The sequence below is a fragment of the Peromyscus leucopus genome, chromosome 6, assembly GCF_004664715.2.
Source record: "Peromyscus leucopus breed LL Stock chromosome 6, UCI_PerLeu_2.1, whole genome shotgun sequence".
Lineage (NCBI taxonomy): Eukaryota > Metazoa > Chordata > Mammalia > Rodentia > Cricetidae > Peromyscus > Peromyscus leucopus.
This window is the reverse complement of record NC_051068.1, coordinates 117,601,917-117,623,768: the sequence shown is the minus strand read 5'-3', so window position 1 is coordinate 117,623,768 and position 21,852 is coordinate 117,601,917. Positions and strand designations below refer to the sequence as shown.

At 38.4% G+C, this 21,852-nt stretch overlaps 1 protein-coding gene across 1 annotated transcript; it reads left to right on the top strand.

The window, feature by feature from the left end:
- Nucleotides 1–7,579: 7,579 nt before the first annotated feature.
- Nucleotides 7,580–21,654, top strand: Rpf1 (ribosome production factor 1 homolog). Its single transcript, XM_028876872.2, has 9 exons — nucleotides 7,580–7,828; nucleotides 9,180–9,236; nucleotides 10,914–10,994; nucleotides 14,109–14,204; nucleotides 14,730–14,883; nucleotides 19,229–19,311; nucleotides 19,810–19,991; nucleotides 20,120–20,246; nucleotides 20,783–21,654. Exons 1-9 carry the CDS (start codon nucleotides 7,601–7,603, stop codon nucleotides 20,822–20,824), a joined length of 1,050 nt encoding a protein of 349 aa, XP_028732705.1. The 5' UTR covers nucleotides 7,580–7,600; the 3' UTR covers nucleotides 20,825–21,654.
- The last annotated feature ends 198 nt before the right edge of the window (nucleotides 21,655–21,852 follow it).

The window sequence follows — 21,852 nt, the reverse complement described above, 5'->3', positions numbered from 1 at the left end:
TAATTTCACCAAAATCTTGGCATTCAGATTGGCCTCTTCTGGAGGTAAATATTCAGCTTCTAGTGATTGGAACTTTATCTCGGGTAAACAAAGTACAAAGTGGGTCAAGTGTATAGGGACAGAAAGACAGGTAGGGAAAATAGAATGTGATTTGTTACAGCAATGAAAAACACAGATTAACATTCCTCCAATCTCAGAAACAAACCATGAAATAAAGATTTCCTCAGAGAAAAATATTAAAAGGTATTATCAAGAACAGTCACAGACTGTACAGGATAGGCAGGACCAACATAGTAAAAATGGCAATCTTACCAAAAGCAATCTACAGATTCAATGCAATTCCCATCAAAATCCCAACACAATTCTTCACAGACCTGGAAAGAATAATACTCAACTTCATATGGAAAAACAAAAAACCCAGGATAGCCAAAGGAATCCTGTACAATAAAACAACCCCTGGAGGTACAGGATGCATACAAGCAAGACACAACAACTACTGAAATTTCAAAAGTTCTGTGATTGTTTGAAAAAAAATGGGCCCAACAGGGAGTGTCACCATTAGGAGGTGTGACCTTGTTGGAAGAAGTATGTCACTGTGGGGGGGTGGACTCATTGTGACAGTCAGTTGACATCCTATTGTCTGCAAGATGGAGCACTCTCAGGCCCAGTCACATCTGTCTGCATGCTGCCATGTTCCCATTCATGATGATAATGGACTGAAGCTCTGAAAATGTAAGCAAGATACCACAAGTAAATGTTTTCATTTAAAAGAGTTGCTGTGGTCATAGTGTCTCTTCACAGCAATAAAATCCTCAGCTAAGACAGGTACCAACAGCCCTACTTTTAAAATGGTTAACTGATAAAAAATTGTGGGTGCAACATCAGAAAAATTACAGGCACTAGAACAGGGGATACAGAAACAGCTAAATGCTCAATATATTAAAGAATCAACAAGTCCTTAGAATTCTCCTTCATTTGTCATTGAAAAGAAATCTGGAAAACGTAGAATGGTAACAGATCTAAGAGCTATTAGTAAGATGATTTAGCCAATGAGCTCTTTGTAACCTAGAATTTCCTTGCCTTTTTTTGTTACATAAAGGATATTCTAGTATAATGATTGACTTAAGAGACTGTTTTTTTACTATACCTTTATAAGAACAGGATAGGGAAAAAATTTGCTTTCACAGTGCATACTCATAATTCTCAGCCTGTTAAAAGGTATCAGTGGAAAGTTCTTACAAATGGGATGTTAAACAGTCCCACCATGTATCAATATTTTGTACAGCAGCCATTGGAAATAATTTGTAAACAGTTTCCTCAATGTGTAATTTACTGTCTTATGGATGATAACTAACTAGCTGATTCAGACACAGATACCTTAAAAAATGTTTGAAGAAGTAAAGAAAATTTTGCCTTATTGGGCATTACAAATTGCCTCTGAAAAATACAAAGAGGTGATTCTACTAATTACCTAGTGATATAAGATAGGTTTAGAAAAATTCAGTCACAGAAAGAACAAATCAGAAGAGATCAATTACAAACTCTTAATGATTTTCAAAAGTTGCTGGGAGATAGTAGATGGCTACAGGCCACAGTTGGATTAACAACACAAGAGATAAGCAATTTATTTCAAACCTTATAAAGTAAATTATCAGTTGAGGCTAATAGAGAATTGGTTTTGGTAGCAGAGAAATTAAACAATGTACATGTGGATCACTTGGATCCAGAGCTTGATTATATCCTGGTCATACTACCTTCTATGCATTCCCTTATAGGAATTCTTATACAAAGAGAATATAATGTCTTAGAATGGATTTTTTTTATCACACAAACAATAAAAAATTAAAGACCTATGTAAAAAAGTCTTGAAAATTGATTATAAAAGAAAAATTGGTTCTTCATCAGTTAACAGGAATAGACCCAACAGAAATTCTAGTACATTTTACAATGCTGAAATTGCCTCATTACAACAGTAAGTGAACATTGACAAAGAAGTCACAGTAATTTGCTGGGTGAGATTAGCAACAACTATTCTAAAAGCAAAAGACTTTAGTTTATTTAAAAAAAAAAAAATTAATTGGATTCTTCCACATATTGCATGAGAAACACCAATTTTTGGAGCACCCATATTCTATACTGATACAAATAAATTTAAAAAGACAGGTTATACATCAGGAAAAATAAGTGGCTCAAAGCCCTTATGATTATGTTCAAAAGTAAAAAAATATCTGCTATTCTCATGGTATTATTAGATTTTCCAAAACTTCTTAATATAATTACTGACTCTCAATACACAGAAAGAGTTGTTTTACATATTGAAACTGCTGAACTTATTTCAGATGATTCAGAATTAACTTTGTAATTCAATTAAAGAAGTAATCAGATATAGAAATCATGCCTTGTATATAACACATAATTAGATTCCATATGGGTTTACCAGGCCCTCTAACATAATGTAATGATAAAATAGGTGAGCTATTGGTAGGAAATGTGCTAGAAGCCTCAAAATTTCATAAGAATCACCATGTTAACAGGAAAGATTTTTCTATCACTTGGCAACAAGCCAAGGAAATTATAAGGAAATGTCCTACTTGTTCTTTGTATAACCAAGCTCCATTATCTGCATTAAGTAAACCAAATGGTACTCAAAGAAATTAAATTTGGCAAAGGATGTGTTTCATTTTGCAGAGTTTAGAAAATTAAAGTCTGTGCACCATACCATAGATACACATTCAGGATTTTAATGGGCAAATGCATTAAGTTTTAAAAAGGCTGATTCTGTAATTACACATTTATTAGAAGTCATGGACATTATGGGGATACCTGTATAAATTAATTTAAAACCTGACAATGCTCCAGCATATGTCTCTAGTAAAATTAAACAGGTTTTTTTTGTTTTTTGTTTTTTGTTTTTTGTTTTTTTTTTTTTTTTTTTTTTTTACATATTACAATATAAAGCATATTGCAGGTATACCACACAATCCTACAGGACAAGCAGTTATAGAAAGATCTAATTGCACTTAAAAAGATATGCTTAATAAGCAAAAAGTGGTAATAAAGATTCCTAGGGATAGATTACACAATGCTTTATTAACTTTAAAATTTTTAAATGCTAATGAGAAAGGAACAACAGCTGTAGAGAGACATTAGATAGAAATAAAAACTGCTGAATTAAATCAGCCTGTATACTTTAAAGATGCTTTGACCACAGAATGGAAACCAGGACTTGTATTACACTGGGAAATAGGTTTTGCTTTTGTTTTCACAGGAGAAAAAGAAAATCTATGAATGCCATTAAGATGGAAAAGGTTAGATTCGACCAAGAGAGACCTCTTGATTGAGAGAGGTGATTGTTCACTAAACAGCATGGCCATTCTATCTAAACTAACTTATAAGACTAACAGATGCCTTTCATTTGATCAGATATAGCCTGACAAAAAAGACAACTCCCCAAAATTAGGTTGGGGCTGGGTTTTGTGCTTTAGAATATTATTTTAAGATGTGCTACATATGTTTATGCTGTGGAAATTTGTTTAATGATGCAAAGATATGTTGCATTTGTTTAACTCTGTGAAGCTGTGTTACTTTGCCTGTCAAAAACACCTGATTGGTCTAATAAAGAGCTGAATGGACAATAGCGAGGCAGGAGGAAGGATAGGCGGGGCTGGCAGGCAGAGAGAATAAAGAGGAGGAGAAATGTAGTAGGAGATCTAGGAGTTAGAGGAAGAGGATTCCAGGGGCTGGCCACCCAGCTACAGAGCCAGCCACACAGTAAAAGGTAAAGATAGGTATATAGAAGAGAGAACCATAAAAGCCCAGAGGCAAAAGGTATATGGGATAATTTAAGTTAAGAAAAGCTGGCTAGAATCAAGCCAAGCTAAGGCAGGGCATTTGTAAGAAAGAATAAGCCTCTGTGTCATTTATTTGGGAGCCGGATATCAGGCCCCAAAGAGCAAAAGAGTAAGAGTAAAAAACAACCAACTACAGTTTTGTTTTTGTCTTTCCAGGAGAATAAAAGCATCCAACTAAGGAATCTGAAGACCAATGGACAAATAAGACATCGAAAAAAAGAAGAATGAATCATCAAGAGAAAATGTCCCCCCAAAAGAGAATAAAGTGACCTAATAGTATAGCATACCTCCCAACAGGATAAAATTTTATACATCTTCCCAAGCATTTGTCTCTACTGTCCTTTACAGATATAGAAGGCAAATGGTCTTTTTGTAGTCCCAGTTTAATTAAAAATTAAAGCTGGCTTTGGAGCTGGAGTGTGGCTCTCTTTTTGTCTAAACCCAAGCACGCTTGTTAAAGAAAAATCCAAAATCTCTGTCTCATGTCAGAAGATCCACCTGATATGGGATAGAAGAAAAAAGAAAATTAAGGGACTATTCCAGACTCTCTGTGTGATTTCTGTCTTTATGTGGGTTATTATATTACTTTTACTGTCTCTTTAAAGACTTTATTTTTTAAAAATATATCTGTCTATCCTCCTTTTCCTCTCTCTTCCAAGCCTACGTATATTCTTGGGACAGGTAAAGCTTCATGGAGTATGGCAGGCGGCAGGCAAGATGCCGGTGGGCACTCAACCTCCTCTCATGCTCGAGTGTGCGTGCGTGCGTGCATGCATGCGTGCATGCGTGCATGCATGTGTGTATGTAATAATAAAGTATAAGAGATCATAAATTTGAGAAGAAATTAGGAGGGCAGGGGAAGAGTTGAAGGAGGAAGATGGATTGGTGCAAATGAAGTAGCAACTTTTGAAAGCATATCTTTAAAATTCTGGTAAAATGAGTACATAGAAAAGGGAGGTGGGTCTGGGAAAAGTTGAGGGGAGTGAATATTCTGATCAAACCAGGTTGTCTGAAACTCTTATAAAAAAGTAAAATTTGTTTTAAAGAATTCGAGATCACATCAGGAATAGGACAAAGAGATTAAATTCACAGTAATTTTAGCTTCAGTAGCTTTGACCCACTGATTTGCATGTCATTTGTATGTGTATGCACGTGTATATGTATGACAAAAATGGCATTGTGTAATGTATCAACTTTTGAAAGATAATGGTGAATCGATATCTTCCAAATACCAATAAATGCATACTGTTTCAAAGACACACATGGGTAAAATATCCATTTGAAATTCAAGACAGAGTACTACATTTTAAAGTATGTAACAGAATATTAAAAGCCCATTGATATAATTTACAGATATTTACTTTTTTTTTTTTTTTTTTTTTTTTGAGACAGGGCCTAACTATGTATTACTGGCTGGCCTGGAACACACTATGTCGACCAGGCTGCACTCAAACTCACAGAGATCCTCCTGCCTCTGCCTCTGCCTCCCAAGTGCTAGGATTAAAGTTGTGCTCCACCACCCCCCCCCCCCCCCCCTCCACCATGCCCAGTCCTCCTGGCAATCAACCTTTAAGATTACTACTTGTCAAAGTTTGATGCCATGCCAAATATCAATAATTTTCTGAAAAAAATTTCTTTAATGTTCCTCCCTCAGCTAGATGCATAATTAAGGTCAGATTTTCCTCATGTATTTCAACAAAAATTTCCTGTCGATAGAAATTCTACGCAAAAAAGTAGTTATTAATCCAGCTAAAAGTCCATAAAATAATATGACTGTTGGCAAACATTTTTTGTTCTCCAAAATATAGCCATTTTCATAAAGTATATGTTGTTAAATAATGGTTTAATTGCTACTATACTTAAATATATGCAAGCTTTATAAGTCCTAATTTAAATTTTTATTTTGACAGATATAACTACATAGACAAAAACTCTTTGGAAGTTTTCAATAACTTTTAGGAGTAGTCTGAGACAAAATGTCTGAGAATAGAATAAACTAAAAATTATGTTTTATTACTTTACATTTAAAATATTTATGTCTTTTGCATTGCTTATTTGATCACAATGGATGGGTTAAATTTTATAGAATTCTTAACAATGGATTTCCAAGAATCATAGATTACTTAGTGATGGAGATATATTCTGAGAAATGTTTTTACTAGGCAATTTTATCAGTGTGCAAATAACATTGTGTGTACTTATACAAACATCCACAGCAGATGGCTATCATTTGGCATAGCCCTTTGATTTAATCAAGAAATATGATAAAACATGATATGTGTATATATATATATATATATATATATATATATATATATATATACTTACAGATGTAACATGGCACACTGTTTTACAGAAAAAAATTGGAAATAGGAGTATACTCTAAAGATTAATAGTGTAGGACAGCAAAAACATAAACCAGCAGCATTACATCTGCCAGTAACAGTAGTTTGTCATAACTGTAATGTTGTAATTTTATGTGACTATCATCATGGTGGGTTTACACCAGCATTACCACAAAAATGAATTGTGTTCTGCTACAACCTTACAAATAGCTACTAACTAAAATCACTAACTAATAGGCTTGGTTTCAACTCCATGGTAACTGGAGATTAGTTATGATTTCTCACTCTTCTGTAACTGTCTTCTTAGTGTTTCCAGCATTGTATTTGGAAAGTGTCTTGATTGATGACTTTCTGTTGTTAGTATAAAAAAGCCTCAGGAACCTGCTTTCACAATGTAAACTCATACTTAGGGAGACCTAAACCTATGTTTCCAGGACATGGTCACTCATATTTGGCTCCAGAATAAACTACCTCTTTTTCTCTCTGAGGTGAGAGCTGTGTTTTTGTGTACGAGCACTACCTCCATTCAATTCACTGTCCTTTCTCGCCCCATCCATCTTCCCTTAGTTTGTTCTTAAATAATTATTTTGAGTGATTTTTTTATATGTAAATCAAGGACGCTGTAAATCCAGCTTTGTGTAGAACACTTGCTTAACATCAAGACAGCTCTGAGTTGGGGCCATAGCACCTCAAAAATAAAACAAAATGTCATATCATATTTTTTTTTCTCAAAATACACCAAGAGATCTGCCATCTTACATAAACCCAGAATCTTTACAAAGCCCTCACAGGATATGCTCAACTTCAAGCTTCCTCTCCTCTCCTCTCCCTCCTAATTCTTAGTCTGACTCGTGGTGCTGTGGCATTTGAATAGTCTTCACATTTGCTGCTACTGCGTTTCCTCTGAGCCGGCTGTCTCCATCACCTGGGTTAACCCTCCTGCGTTATCAGCTTGTCTCAGATTAAAGGCTCTGCGGTCGGATTACTGCATAAGCATCTTTACTTCCTAAAATCTCAGATCAAAGGAAGAAGCACATTCTGAGAACCGTTTGTAGTTGCAATGATCCTTTCCTCTCTTTTCATCCTTTTATCTTGCTGGGTTTTTTTTTAATGTCACATTCTAACTAAAGGTGTTTTTTTTATTTGTGAGCCATTTTGTTTCAGTTTAGTTAACCAAACTGTCAACTAAATATTGCAGATTGACACTGAGCAGAGGCTCAGTGAAGGAATCTAGAACTCTTCTTTCTGTTCGTACAGTTGGGAACAAACCCTGACTTGTAGCCGTTTCTTAAATATCTAAACCATAAAGCAACAGACTTGATCAAGAACTCCGCTTCCCCGGAAGTAAAAGCGTATGACCCGGGTCAAACGGTGCACTTCCGGTTCCGTACAGCTGCAAACAACATGGCGAGAGCCGGGGAGAAGAGCGTCGGTGGCGGGAAGCGAGGTTTGAAGAGGAAAGCCGCCGCCGAAGAGCCTCAAGAGGCTGCGGTCGCGGGCGATGGGGCGGCGGAGAGCGGGGTGCAGCCCCCGAAAGCGGGTGCCTTCCCCCCGGGCTTCAGTATCTCGGAGATTAAGAACAAACAGCGGCGACACTTGATGTTCACGCGGTGGAAGCAGCAGCAGCGGAAGGTCAGCGCGCGGGGCGTGGGGTGGAGTGGAGGGGTCGCACGGGCGGGCGCGGGGTGGGGTGGAGGGGTCACACGGGCACGCGCGGGGCGTGGGGTAGGGGTCGCACGGGCACGCGCGGGGGTTGCGGGTCCCGCTCTCTAGCGTCAGCCTTCCCGGATGATCCTGGCTGGGCGATCTGGGCTCCTCTGCTCCTTGGGACGCACTCCGGGAAGCCGAGGGTCCCAGAGAAGATGACCCTCTGGCCTCAGAAGGCGCAGGGCTCTGCACCTCGGCTTGGCCGGCCAGCTACAGCGCTGGTTCATTTCTCGGTGTAAATTCCAAATCTCAAACTCTGCTGCTCTGATTGCTTCGGGAGCTCTTCCTGAAGTTAGTACTGCGAAGTGTCGGTAACAACTGCGTTTGCTCGCTACCGCCTGTACTCGCGCTGTTCTGGGAGTAAACATAAGCTGAAACAGAGACTTGCAGGGCTTGCCAAGATCATAAGGCTTATTTGTGTCTGAATTGCAGTTTGAAAAACAAAATTCCTTATTACTGCATACATAAAAACGTGATCTTTGAATTTTTATTTGCTTGTCTCATTTGTTTGAATCTTTTTGTAAGTGCTACTGGAGTTAGTACAATGGTTGTGTCACCTATTTTGATTTGCAAGTATGAGGGAGGAATGTTCTAGAAGACTTCTTTGGACTGTGTGGATGTGGAGGCACTACAAAATTATATGTATACTTTCCTATAGTGTGTCAAACATTTTCTGTAGAAGTCAGGAGATACTGGTGTATAGCAAAAAGTTCCTATTGATCTTAAACGCTTATTTTGCTTATAAAATAGAAGAATAATTAGTGGAAACATCCTAAAAACACATCTCTCATTTCTCTTTATTTTTAGTGCTTTCCAGAAGTCATTGTCATAACCATGATCTTTAGGGTGTAAGCACCATGGGGAAAAAATACTTGTTATATGTTTGATTTAATTAGAAGCTTTATAGTAAAAAATTAAAGCTACTGCAAGTGTAAATGTTCAGACTTAAGTCATTTTGACGAAGCAAGCTCTTTGTTAAATAAATCCTATTGATTAGGCTGCCCATTTGTGGTTCAGTAATTTAACTATTAAAGGAAAGTCTGTGTCTGGTGGGAGATGGTAGTATACAACTGATATCCAAACACAAAGGAAGCAGAGGCAAGAGGGTTATCAGAAGCAAGCCTGGGCTACCTAAGCAGACCTCTAAAAAGTTTTGTGTGCTTACTTTAAAAGATGATAATAATTCTTAGACTGTTCTAGAACTAATTTGTGGTTTCAGTATAAGTTTGTAAAATAACTGCTGGTTTTTCAATATTGTTTGTTTTTATCCCATTAGGAAAAGTTGGCAGCTAAGAAAAAACTTAAAAAAGAGAGAGAGGCTCTTGGTGATAAGGTAAATAAGGTTTTTAGCCATGTAATTTGTCTTATATTAAGTAGAATTTCCTGATACTATGTTGCTCGCTTTCTTCTAAAACATTTCAGAGGTTTGAAAATAACGTAACAAATACCTTTCTACTCTTTACTCAGCTTAGCAAATAGTGGTGGAAGCTCATTGCCTGTTCTAAAACTGTGACATGGTTTCACCTTCTCCTGACTGTACCTTCCTTAGTGTGTTGTGCACAGACAGTGAGCACAGTGATGCTGTTGTTCAGGAAGCAGAGAAGGCCTCTGTGGCTCCGGGACGGGGGACTCCCCGCTCTAGGCCTGAGCGTTTAGCTCTTGTGACTTCAAGCTAAAAGAACTACTAAATACTCGTGCATTGTTGCACAACTAAACTCTTCATTTTTAAAGTTTTTTACACATGTGCCTGGTTTATAATTTATACTTCTAAAAATTTTAAAGCATGTGGTTCTCCCCACCTTTATCTCATATAAGTACCAAGTAAGAATAAGGATTCCTGAGGAAGGCAAAAACATTCAGACTGTACACAAACTAAGCATTCTACTTTTTCATGCATTGTCCAAATGATATTAGTTTAAATCACATAAAATCATCAATATTAGGCTATTTTGATCTTCAAAGTTCTAATAAATCATGTAATATTAGTATCTCCAAAATTCCCGTAATCAGCTAATTGCAGCAAATTGGTGTGCTAATCAACTTTTAACATTATCACTGGCCCTGGATTGGGGATGTAGCTTAATAGGCTTTCAACTTGAGTATACAACACCCTGCCTAAAAACACAACAAAAATCAGTTTTTGTACTGAAAGATGACTTCCTAGAATTATATTCAAAGATTAATAAGGGCCAGCAAGATAGTTTAGTAAGGTAAAGGTGCTTGCTGCCAAGCATGGTAAACTGAATTTAATCCCTAGAACCCATGAGGTGGAAAGAGAGAATCACTCCCACAAATTTCACACCTTAAACAAATATCTCCACCCAACATCATAAATAATTTATCAGTTCATGTTTCCTTCATATCTCTACATAATATCCATGTATTTTGAAGTAGTTTTAGTATATTCTTGTAATTCTGTTCTCCTTGGCAGTTTGTTGATGCCATTTCTTGAGCTAAGCTGATAATTCTGCAGTATCTGCTCATGTGAGATGGACTGTGTTAGCAATTACCCTGCGGTATTGGACATTTGTTATATTGATGTTTATTTCCATTACGAATGACCACCCCATACAGACCTTTTATTTCTTATCATAAATTCCCCCAAACAGAATTACTAGGTCATTGGATAGACATACCACATTTTTTAGTAGATTTCAGGAAGTATAGAAGCAGTCACCTGGATTTGTACCTTTGTGGGGTTTTTTTTTTTTTTTCCATTTTGTTAATTTCCTTTTTACTGTTAGATATTTTTCTTAGAGATGAATAATTTTTGTGATTTCTGCTACTTCTGCCTATTTTTTAAGTCATTGGATCCATATTTACCATGTATATGTCTCTTCAGATTGTTAAACGCTAACATTACTCCATTTTGTTTCAAGAATTTATGTGACAGTAGTTGTGGTTTGAAATAAAGAACAGGTTGTTTGAAAGTTATTTGAAGACTGGTTTCTCAACTGTGATGTAAAGTAGTTAATGAAATGCTTCTAAAATGTGGTGCTTTCCATCTTAGGCTCCTCCAAAGCCTGTTCCCAAGACCATTGACAATCAACGAGTCCCTGATGAAACCGCAGTAGACCCCAATGATGAAGAGGTAATGTCAGAAATCTGAATGCTCACCCTTGGTGGCTGTAAAGCAGGGTACCCGCTTCTTCCCTACCTCCTTGGCCCTTATCCCTCTCTCTGGTATTTGGCCCTCCCAGAACATTTGGAACGGCGCCACATCATGCCAGCATGGTGACCTACATATGTTGCTTCACTTAGATCTTTCTTAAATACTGAAAGTATATTTCAGTAAATTTTGTGATCTTTCCCACACTGGTTTCACGTGTAAGTCTTGTTAGAGCTACTCCTGGTCTGCGGCTTATCCTTAGGGCACATGCATCTCTGAAACTTGCTTTGTTCGCTCGTTTGTAAAGAGCCAGTTGAGTTTTTGGGTAGTGGTCCTCTGACCATAGCTTACCTAAACTGACTCTAAAAATTATCTAAATACTGGCTTCATTTTGATTTTATATAATTATTTCTCCAATGATAAGCGTATATCTTGCTTTATTTTTTTCCTACTTCTGTGCGACTGGAACTTCTGATACAATGTTGAGTAAATAGAAAAGGCAGTGATGGTGTCCTTGCCTTGTCCTGATTTGAAAGAACACTGCTGATACAGTCTCCTTGATGTGTACGTCAAGTACTCCAGCCCAAGAGATTTTCTAATTCTCTTTCTAATTGACCCAGCTCACTGATTATTGTGTATATTAATTTACAAATATTTGAAAATATTCTAGATTTCCTTCTTGTGGGTGACATCTATTAATTCTTTCGCTTGCTTAACACACTTTCTTTCAGTTAAAGAGAGGTTTTTAAGTCCTGGCATGTGGTCTGTTCTGAGGATGTTGTGTTGCCCTTGAAGAACATGTGTTTCCTATTATTTTGGGAGGGATTGTTGTGTTGCTTGGTCGGCTGCTGCATCTCACATATTCTTTCTGAGTGTTAATTGACTTGTCACTGAGGGCTTGACTTGAGTACTATACCTCTCAGCTGTCTGCTTCTTCTGTTACTTTGACTCTCCGCTTCCGATTTTAGTTCTTTTGTTAACCTCGTGCATTCACAATCATATTGCTCTATGAAATTACTTGTGTTTATTATAATTACATTTTCTTGATGTACTCATCCTTGACCCCATAGAAAATATTGCCTTTGCATTGAGCAGTACTTGTTAGTGTCTGTTTTGTCTTATGTACATGGAGCCACTTAAACTCTGCCCTAGGGACTCTCTCCACAGTATGCTTTTCCATGTTTTGCTTTGAAGTTATTCATGGACTTGAATGTAATATGTATCACTTATCAAGAGCATATGGTTGGATCTTGCTTTTTGGTCAGCCTGAAAGTTAACCTTAATGTAAGTTATAAGCATAGCTAGACTTTTGCGTCCATCCATCCCCTACCCCACCCCCACCTTGTCCTCAGCTCTTCCTTGGCTGTTGTCGTTTGTGGTAGTTTTTCACTGTACTGCTTTAATTCTTCTTGATTTTTAGGCTGGTGTTCTTTTAGTAGTTGCCCTTAGAATTACAGCGTGCCTGGGCTGAGAGCTTAATTCTCAGCACTGGAAGGAAACAGGCAGAAGGCAGCGTGGATCTTTAACCATCCCAATCTGCTGTGAAGCTGCATGATTCTGCTAAACTGCAGAGAGACGGTGCTGTTAGAGTTGGTTCCCTCCATCCGGGCGTGTCATACACCTGGTGCTGATGGTCATCCACCACATGCTGTCTGTGAACAACCTGGAGTCATAGTGACTGCTTGAATGCATCTGGAGCTTTTCAAAGAAAGCAGAGTGTGTCCATGTAGTTCAGTCTTTAAGTACTGCACCTTTATCGTTTAGCACCTGTTTCCTAGGTCTGCCTTCCCATCTAGTGTCATTTCTTTTGTCTTCATGGCAGATTTCCTAGCTGCTAATTACCCCCGGGTTGTTTACTGAAGATACGCTTTGCTTTCATTTTCAGAGACAACTGTTCAGAGTGTACGTCTGTTGCTGGAGAGCTTCTCTCCAGATCCCACCAAGCCCCGCAGTACCATAACCCACATATAAAATAAACACACAGACCCTTATATTGCTTACAAACTGAATGGCCGTGGCAGGCTTCTTGCTAACTGTTCTTATATCTTAAATTAACCCATTTTTATAAATCTATACCTTGCCTCGTGGCTTACCAGCATCTTTACATGTTGCTTGTCCTGGTGGTGGCTGGCAGTGTCTCCCCTCCTTCCTGTTCCCTCAATTCTCCTCTCTCCTTGTCCCGCCTATACTTCCTGCCTGGTCACTGGCCAGTGTTTTATTTATATAGAGTGATATCCACAGCACTTCCCCTTTTCTTCTTTTTTTAAAAAGGAAGATTTTAACTTTAACATAGTAAAATTACACATAACAAAACAATTATCGAGCAAGAATTATAGTTACAATATTAAAGAAGATGTCCTATCTTATATTTGTGAGTTTAAGGTTTTATATCTAACTTATCTTTTATCATAACTGAAGAAATTGCAACTATCTAGTCTTTAACCACATCAAAGACCTCAGAAGGATATAATATTACCTGAGAAACGGGAGAAGGATGTAAGCAACTTTCGGGAGTCTTGCAGGATAGAGACAGCTGACAGCCTGGACAGTCACCTAATGTTCTTTGTAAAGTTGGGGCATCAGTCTTTAGCTCACAGGCCTAGAGTCTCTCTGTCATTTTTTTCAGTGTCCTGTAGAATGTCTGGCAGTTTTCTCTGCGAAGCAGAAACCTGAAGGACCATCTTGTCAAGCAAAGTTTAGTGGTCATCCTTCCATGGGTCTGCAACCCTGGTGTGACCTTCCCCCTACCAATTTTGATTCTTGTTTTCTGCTCCAGGCTACTCCCTCATCCTGGAAGCTGGTCCTGATTTTTCCTTCCACCAGCACGACGAGATGGGTGTAATAGCATTAGTCAGGACTGGGGTTCTTGCCCATATCTGCAGCCAGTTTGCAAGAATACCCACATCTGAGTTTGTGCCCTGACAGTATTTTTGGTAGCTACGCAGTTTATACTGTAACTGTGCAGGTGACTCAGCCTCTTCGTGTCACTATTAATGTCCCCTCCTGCACCTGTCAGCTCACAGTCAGTCAAGCAACACTTTAAAATCCAGGCTCAGTGAACTGTTGGGTATAAAATAATCTCTCCTCTGTTCTCAGGTCGCTTATGATGAAGCTACAGATGAATTTGCTCCCTACTTCAACAGACAGACATCTCCAAAGATTCTCATCACGACATCGGATAGACCTCATGGGGTAAACACATTGATACCTGTAGTCCATGAATTGTTATATTTAAATGGTCCATTCAGAAAAGTGTAATAGTTAATTGCCTTTGAAAATGACAGTGAATAAGCTAAAGAAAAATAACTGATGATATGATGTAGGGTTACTGAGCACAGTTCTTGAGGAATTTTATGACCTTGACAACTATTAACATCATGGCTGGGTAACTCCTTGTTATGAAGTGCTGTCCTGCTCATTATGGGATGTTTAGCAACATCCCCAGTTTCTGTCAATTATGGGCCACCAGCAGCCCCACTCCCTGCTCCAGTCCTAGCCACCAAGTGTCTCCAGACACCGCCATGTCTCTGTCTCCAGGAAGTAGCACTACTCCTTGGTGAAAACCTGTGCCTTTGATACATGAGACATTGCTCTGCTTTCGTTCTTCCCTGTCTTGCTCACCTCGGGTAATATTACCTTGATTCATCGTTATTCCTGTCCTTACAAGTATATCCTTATTCTTTCTTACTCTCAGTAATTTTTCTTATTTTCTTACAGAGGACAGTACGACTCTGTGAGCAGCTCTCAACAGTTATACCAGATTCACATGTTTATTACAGAAGAGGACTGGCTCTGAAAAAAATTATTCCACAGTGCATTGCAAGAGATTTCACAGACCTGATAGTTATTAATGAAGATAGGAAAACACCGAGTATCCTTTGGGTTTGTTTTTAAGGAAATTTTCCTGTTCCTTTCCTCGTCTGTTTTTAAACATATTTGAAAGACTAGGAAAGGATTTCTATCACTTTTAGAATGAACATTTTTCCATAGCATTGCATCTCTATCCAAGATGCTGTAAGACATTTTTACTCATGAAAACATTTATCAGGTAAGTGTCACAGCTAAAACACTGCTGTAACCTTAGTAAAGGATATAACAACAGTCAACCTGCCATAGTACTTCAGGCCACTAGTCCTGCCTACTAACAACACTGTTCCAGCGACATGCGGGCAGGAGGGCTTCGTGGGGACGCTTGAGCCGGGCCTGATGAATGAGACAGGAGTCGTGAGTGGGGAAGGAGGAGGCAGCATGAACGCTTTGACCCAGGAGATACCGTGTCGTTTGGTATAGCTTCATCTTAGGGTGTCAGGAAGCACATTGTTCTGAGGAGGGAAGCTGTGCTTTGTGCTCGGTGGTGGTGTGGGTGCTAGTAACAGTGGAACTTTCTCTGAGTCTCACACCCGACATAAATGTCATCTGACCCCAAGGTATCTGTGGAGATGAAAGAGTTAAAATACATCTAGATTTCTTTTTATAGTTGCTATTATTTCTTCAATAGTGCCTATAATTTCAGTATCTAGGAAATGACCAGGTGGGTGAGTCAGATTAGTTAAAATTTGTAAAAATAGCAATACGACTATCTTCTGCCACAGGACAACATTTTTTTATACACTGTCCTAATATACTGTATTTTTTAAATCCATTTTTCACAGCTTTCATTGGTTTTTTTTTATTCTCTTTTTTTTTTAATTTTTTTTCCTTATTCTTCTTATTTTCTTTCTTTTTTTCCTCTTTCCTCTTCTTCTTTATCTTTCCTTTCTTATATTTCTCTTACAAACCCTTGTGTCGAGGGCTGACTTTCAATAGATCGCAGCGAGGGAGCTGCTCTGCTACGTACGAAACCCCGACCCAGAAGCAGGTCGTCTACGAATGGTTTAGCGCCAGGTTCCACACGAACGTGCGTTCAACGTGACGTCATTGTTTTTAATATAACTTAAGTATATTATTTTGTTTGCCTGTTAGTTTTCCTGAAACTAAAATAGACAAAAACTATCTTTTTAATGTGGCACTTGCTGTTCAGATTATGATTTGGTTTGGCTAGGTTATTATGATTTTTTGTATGTCTAAATATTCCAGAAAGTAACCATTTTTAAAGGGAGTGCTGCCTCTGTAATTGCTTCTCTACACAATACGGCAGGGTCTGTGGGTTTCAGCAGTTGTCATTTACAGCTGCTAATAACAAGATTCATCAATTTAGTGTTTTCTCTTCGCTTTAATATTTCTTATAGGTACACAAATGACGCCATTTCTAGCTTTTACAAAGCCTGCCTTGTCTTGGCAAAATAAGTCTTTGTGTGTCTGAAACGTTCATTATTTTGTTTTACCATTTAATCACCTTGTAGAACCAGCATTCAGTCTCTTTTCTTCATTACTGAAACAGGCACAGTGACTGTTTTGCATTATTTGTGTTAGTTTAACAGTACAACTTATGTATGTACCAAACAAACAAAACCAATTTATTTAGGAACTGATGAATTTGGAATCTGTACTTTGCTTTTGGCACAAGTCACAATTTAATAGGAATGTTCTAGATAGAATTCAAGCTTTTACAAAGGTTGGGGGAAATTATTTTAGATTTACTGGTCTCCTTAATTTTCATGGTTTTGTGAATGTGCAAACATTAAGAAATAAGAAAGTACTTGGCTATATTTCATGAAGTTGGACTTAGTGAATCTTTAACTAGAAGAACTCAATATTTGCTGGTAGCTTGTTTAAAAATAAACAAAACCCAGTTCTAATACTGAGGTTAACAGAAGTTGGGGGAAAAGGCATTTTCCTGACTTATAACTGCCATTTTAGGTGATGGGCACTGTGGTCAGTTAATTCTGACTGCATGAAAAGGTGGCATTTGCAGCAGTCCTTAGTGGAGAAGCAAAATGCTGCAAGTGTTTGAAATACCAGGCAGAATAGCTTCATTGTATATGGTATGTGAGATTGTATGAGGACCTTCAAGTCAGGAGACATTGGGGAAAGTGGATCTAAGAGCTGTAGTTTGTACCTACATTACTGTGTCAAACTAATGTCTTTATTCTGAACACAAGTCAATTGTGACAGACGGTAGAAAATTAGCTACTGCTATTGAAACTGTGATATGTAGTTCTTCCCTTGTCATTAGAAAGTATGGGGGTGATAAAATGACCCAGCTAAATCCTATATGGCTTAGTTTAGAGAACCAAGGGCCAAATCCAGACTTATCTATGTTAGAAACTGAACTTGAAGTAGAGAGCACCAACTGTAACCTTATTTTAATGATACAGGTGGAAAGTATCAACTAAGAAAAGTAGGATGGAAGTGGTTATAGAAGTGAAAATGTTAAATGAGAGCAGTAGGTAGATGAATGGCAAGTTGAAGTCAGTATTGTTTTATAAATCTCAGATTGTATGCACAGATGGGAAATGGTTTGGATTAGGGATGGTCTTAATTTTCTGCTACTGTGACAAGCTGCCATGACCAAAGCAATTTATAAAAGAAAGCATTTAATTAGAGGACAGCTTTCAGTTGCAGAGAGTGGGTCCATGACTATCATGGCAGGGAATATGGCAGCAGGCAGGCAGGCCCATGGCACTGGAGCATTCACTTACATCTTATCTACAAGTTGGAGAGGGAGGAGGAGAGAGAGGCAGAGAGACTGGGTCTGGTGAGGCTTTTTGAAATCTTAAAGCCCTCCCCAGTGACACACCTTTAAGGCCACACCTCTAACCCCTTCTTAAACAGTCCACCAACTGTGAACCAAACATTCAAATATATGAGCCTATAGGGGTCATCCTCATTCAAAACACCACGTTTTTAAAGACTTATTTATTATATATACATGTATATCTGCATGCCAGAAGAGGGCACCAAATCTCATCACAGATGGTTTTGAGCCACCATGTGGTTGCTGGGAACTGAACTCAGGACCTCTGGAAGAACAGCCAGTGCTCTTAACCACTGAGTCATCTCTCCAGCCCAGTTGATGCTTTTTTTAAAAAATTGGGTGTAATATAGCTTCTCCTGGCTGCTTTTAGTCCATCAGTTTTCAACCTGTGGGTCACGACCCCTTTGAGGGGGTTGAACAACCCTTCCACAGGGGTCACCTAAGACCATCAGGAAACTCGTATTTACATTATGATTCATAACAGTAGCCAAATTACAGTTATGAAGTAGCAACAAAATAATTGTATGGTTGGAGGTCATCACAGCATCAACTGTTTTAAAGGATTGCAGCATTTGGAAGGTTGAGAACCACTACTCAGTAAAAACAGCTGCCAAAGGGTTCAAAATCCAGGCTTCTGTAAACTATTTTCATCCCTTTAAGTACTTTGTAATTTTGGAATTTGGTCAGAGTTGCCCAAGCACAGGTCTTGAAATTTCATCCTCTTGCTTAAGTCTCTGGGCAGCTGGGATTGCGGGCCTGGGCCTTCGATCCCAGTTTGTATTTTGTCCACCTGTTTAAACTAAAAGCTGCTGCTAACTGGAAGCCTGTGGTCAGCCACTGCTCTGTTTTGCCTGCATGGGCTGTCACTGGGCACCAGCCCTAACTTACTCTGGTGCCACAAACCCTTGAGTGCTGGTCTGTCTCTTGTAGCTGAGACTCCGGTGCTTTTGGCTGCTCTACTTGCTGGTAGGCAGGTCTCTTATATTTAATCTGTAGTGCTCTACTTGCTGGTAGGCAGGTCTCATATTTAATCTGTAGTTTATAGTGTCTAGCATCATTCCGCTCATGCTAGATTATAATGGATTATAAAGGTTGATTTAAGTTCTCATTAATCTGAAGAGCTTCTCTCTTCTTAAATAGCAGCTTTGACTTCACTGTAAGAGGAATTTGCGATCCTGTGATCCTCTTATGTCCTAATCTTACAAACAGGACACACAAGTGGAGGTGAACTTGCATACTAGTAGCATTGAATCCCATCTTTTTTCCTTCTTGAGTAGTGGCCATTGGATAGACATTTGTTGTTGTGTATGTTCACTTTGAAAGCCCAGGATACCCTATTGTGAATGATGCTATTTAAGTATAAAAACAAAAAGTAAGACTATTGTAGATTAATACATATTTTTTTGTAAGATTTGATGTGGTTTGACTTTGGTTTGGTAGGAAAAGTTCAGCTAACCCAGAAGAACAAATACATCCATCCACTAATTTCTAGGTGCCCTCAAGCATACAGAAGACAACTTATTTATGCAATTTAGGGCTTAAACTATAATTTGGTATGCTTCTTAACCTTTGTGAACAGATGGCCTTATTTTGAGTCATTTGCCAAATGGCCCAACTGCTCACTTTAAAATGAGTAGTGTTCGTCTTCGTAAAGAAATTAAGGTGAGTCTTGTGTACTCTTTGATCAATACTGATCTCAGGTTATCAGTAGATGCTTAAGGATCTAATTGATTTTAATTATTTGATCTTCTGATGACAGCAAGTTCTCTACTGAGATATGTTGCAAGACCATAAACAATTTTGATAATAGCAGTAGTCCATGTTGCCATGAATGTTTTTATAGTAGTTTACTTTGGGATGTGTTCAATACATATTAACATATTAAATATATCTTTGTGGGTTTGATAGGCCATCTCTTACATATTTGTCATTTAAAAATTTTTTTAAAGTCAGGATTGGTGGCTCCTGCAGTAATCCCAGAACATGGTGCCTGAGGCAGAAGTAGCAGTTTTAGGGTAAAGCTGAGCTAAGAAGTGCCAGACCAGTCCAAGCTAGAGTGAGACCCTGTGTAAAAGCAAATTATTTTTAATGGACCCAAAATTATAATGTATGAATTTTCTAATTCTCTTTACTGGGTATTATATTTTTTAATTTTTCCAGAGACGAGGCAAAGATCCCACAGAACATGTTCCTGAGATAATTCTGAATAACTTCACAACACGGCTTGGTCATTCCATTGGACGCATGTTTGCGTCTCTCTTTCCTCATAATCCTCAATTTATTGGAAGGCAGGTTGCCACATTCCACAATCAGCGGGATTACATCTTCTTCAGGTTTCACAGGTAAGGGCAGATGTTAACTTGGACTTTTATGTCACTATAAACCTGTGTTCTGATATAAGTCCTTTAAGCTTTGCCATAGAAAATTAGTTTGAATGAAACTAATTGTTGTTTAACCTTTGTCTCTGAAGATATATATTCAAGAGTGAAAAGAAAGTGGGAATTCAGGAACTTGGACCACGTTTTACCTTAAAATTACGATCTCTTCAGAAGGGAACCTTTGATTCTAAATATGGAGAATATGAATGGGTCCATAAGGTATGTGGTGATTGCTCCAAAGCCCATTTTAACTATATTATTTACATGTTAAGGTGTGTGAGAGAATCTTCTCCCATGAACTAGAAAGAAGCAATCTGATGTGGTCTCTTGGGCTGCTATTAACCTGGAATTGCTTGAAGTGGCCCAAAGTACAGTGGTCTTTAAATGAGACCCAACACTGACGTAGGATTGGGCAAGTCTCAGGCCAGCTGCCCAGCAGTGTCTGAAGCCTGGTGACTCTGCTGCACTGTTTGAGAACCAGCGCTGTTGGACATTTGGAAAGCCTCTTAAGACAAATGAGAGTATCTGTAAAGCGTCCTTTTCTGCCTAGTTAGCAGCAGTACTATTTCTCTATTTCTGCACTACACACAGGCTGAGAACAGAAATTCCCAGCAGTTAAATTAGCCCTGAAGACTGACTGTCGGGGCTCAGACATACCCAGAGTGTTGGCACTATTACTCATAAAGATCTATGAAAGCCAGCCTTTACTATCCCACCTAAGTTTTTCATTGTCTTTTCTCCCCTTTAATTTTCAGCCACGGGAAATGGATACAAGTAGAAGAAAATTCCATTTATAAAGTATTGAGAGAGTAGTATTGAATTTTGCTGGACAGGCTTGTCTTGAAAAACATGGTAAATTATTTAACAAAGCACCCTTTTCAAAATGGAGTTTATTGATTTTTGTAAATCTTATATTTGAACAAATGACCAAGTGCCATGAATTTCTACTGTGTTGTTGTAAATATAAATATAATTTTGGTGAGGTACAAAGTCCTAAACCTTGCTGTCATTTTGCATTAATTGTGAATTTTGTTGGAATGAAGATTCAAACTTTCTAATTTTCACTCCCAGAGAACTTGTAGGCTAGGAAAAGTGTAGCCCTGATTTAATACACCAGTCTCAAGAGGCCAGATTGATTACCAGGACTTGGCACAAAGTTACAGGTCACTGGAGTTAACCTTTCAATTCCTGTTTTCTTGCTCATTTTTACCTAATTACCTTCTCCTGTCCTACTTCATTCATACTCATTGTCTTGAGTTCTCAAGTCCTGCCCCATTTCCCTCCGCTCGCCCATACCACACACACATAGTGTTTCTCTGTGTAGCTCTGGCTGTCCTGGAACTCCTTCTGTAGACCAGGAAGCCTCGAACTCAGAGATCTGCCTGCCTCTGTCTCCCAAGTGCTGAGATTAAAGGCATGTTACACCATCATCCAGCTCAAGTTCTTGATTCTTCAAGAGGACTCTTATTTCCAAAGTGAAGCAACTACCTTCCTGGTATAACTGCTACATACACTACAAAGCATTTTGTTTTGTTTGGAATCTTTTGTTGTCTGTGTGAGCCCAGAGGACAATGTCAAGCGCCTGTCTTCCCTTTCTGCCTAGTTTATTAAACAGTCTTTCTTTAAACCTAGAGCTCACCATTTTAACCCATGCTGGTGGCCAACAAACCCTCTCCTCCCACGTGCTAGGGTTCTAAGCATTCACAGCCATGCTCAGCTTTTTGTAAAGATGGCAGGGATCTGAATTCAGATCATAATCACATAGCAAGTACTCTTACCCACTGGGCCTCCTCTCCACCCATATTTGGAATATTTAAAGTAATTC

What these genes read in the sequence shown, in the direction of transcription:
- Rpf1 (XM_028876872.2), top strand. Translation starts at nt 7,601, where the DNA reads ATGGCGAGAGCCGGGGAGAAGAGCGTCGGTGGCGGGAAGCGAGGTTTG. An exon ending in GGAAGCAGCAGCAGCGGAAG is followed by an intron (nt 7,829 to 9,179) that starts GTCAGCGCGCGG and finishes TTATCCCATTAG; the next exon opens with GAAAAGTTGGCAGCTAAGAA. An exon ending in TAGACCCCAATGATGAAGAG is followed by an intron (nt 10,995 to 14,108) that starts GTAATGTCAGAA and finishes CTCTGTTCTCAG; the next exon opens with GTCGCTTATGATGAAGCTAC.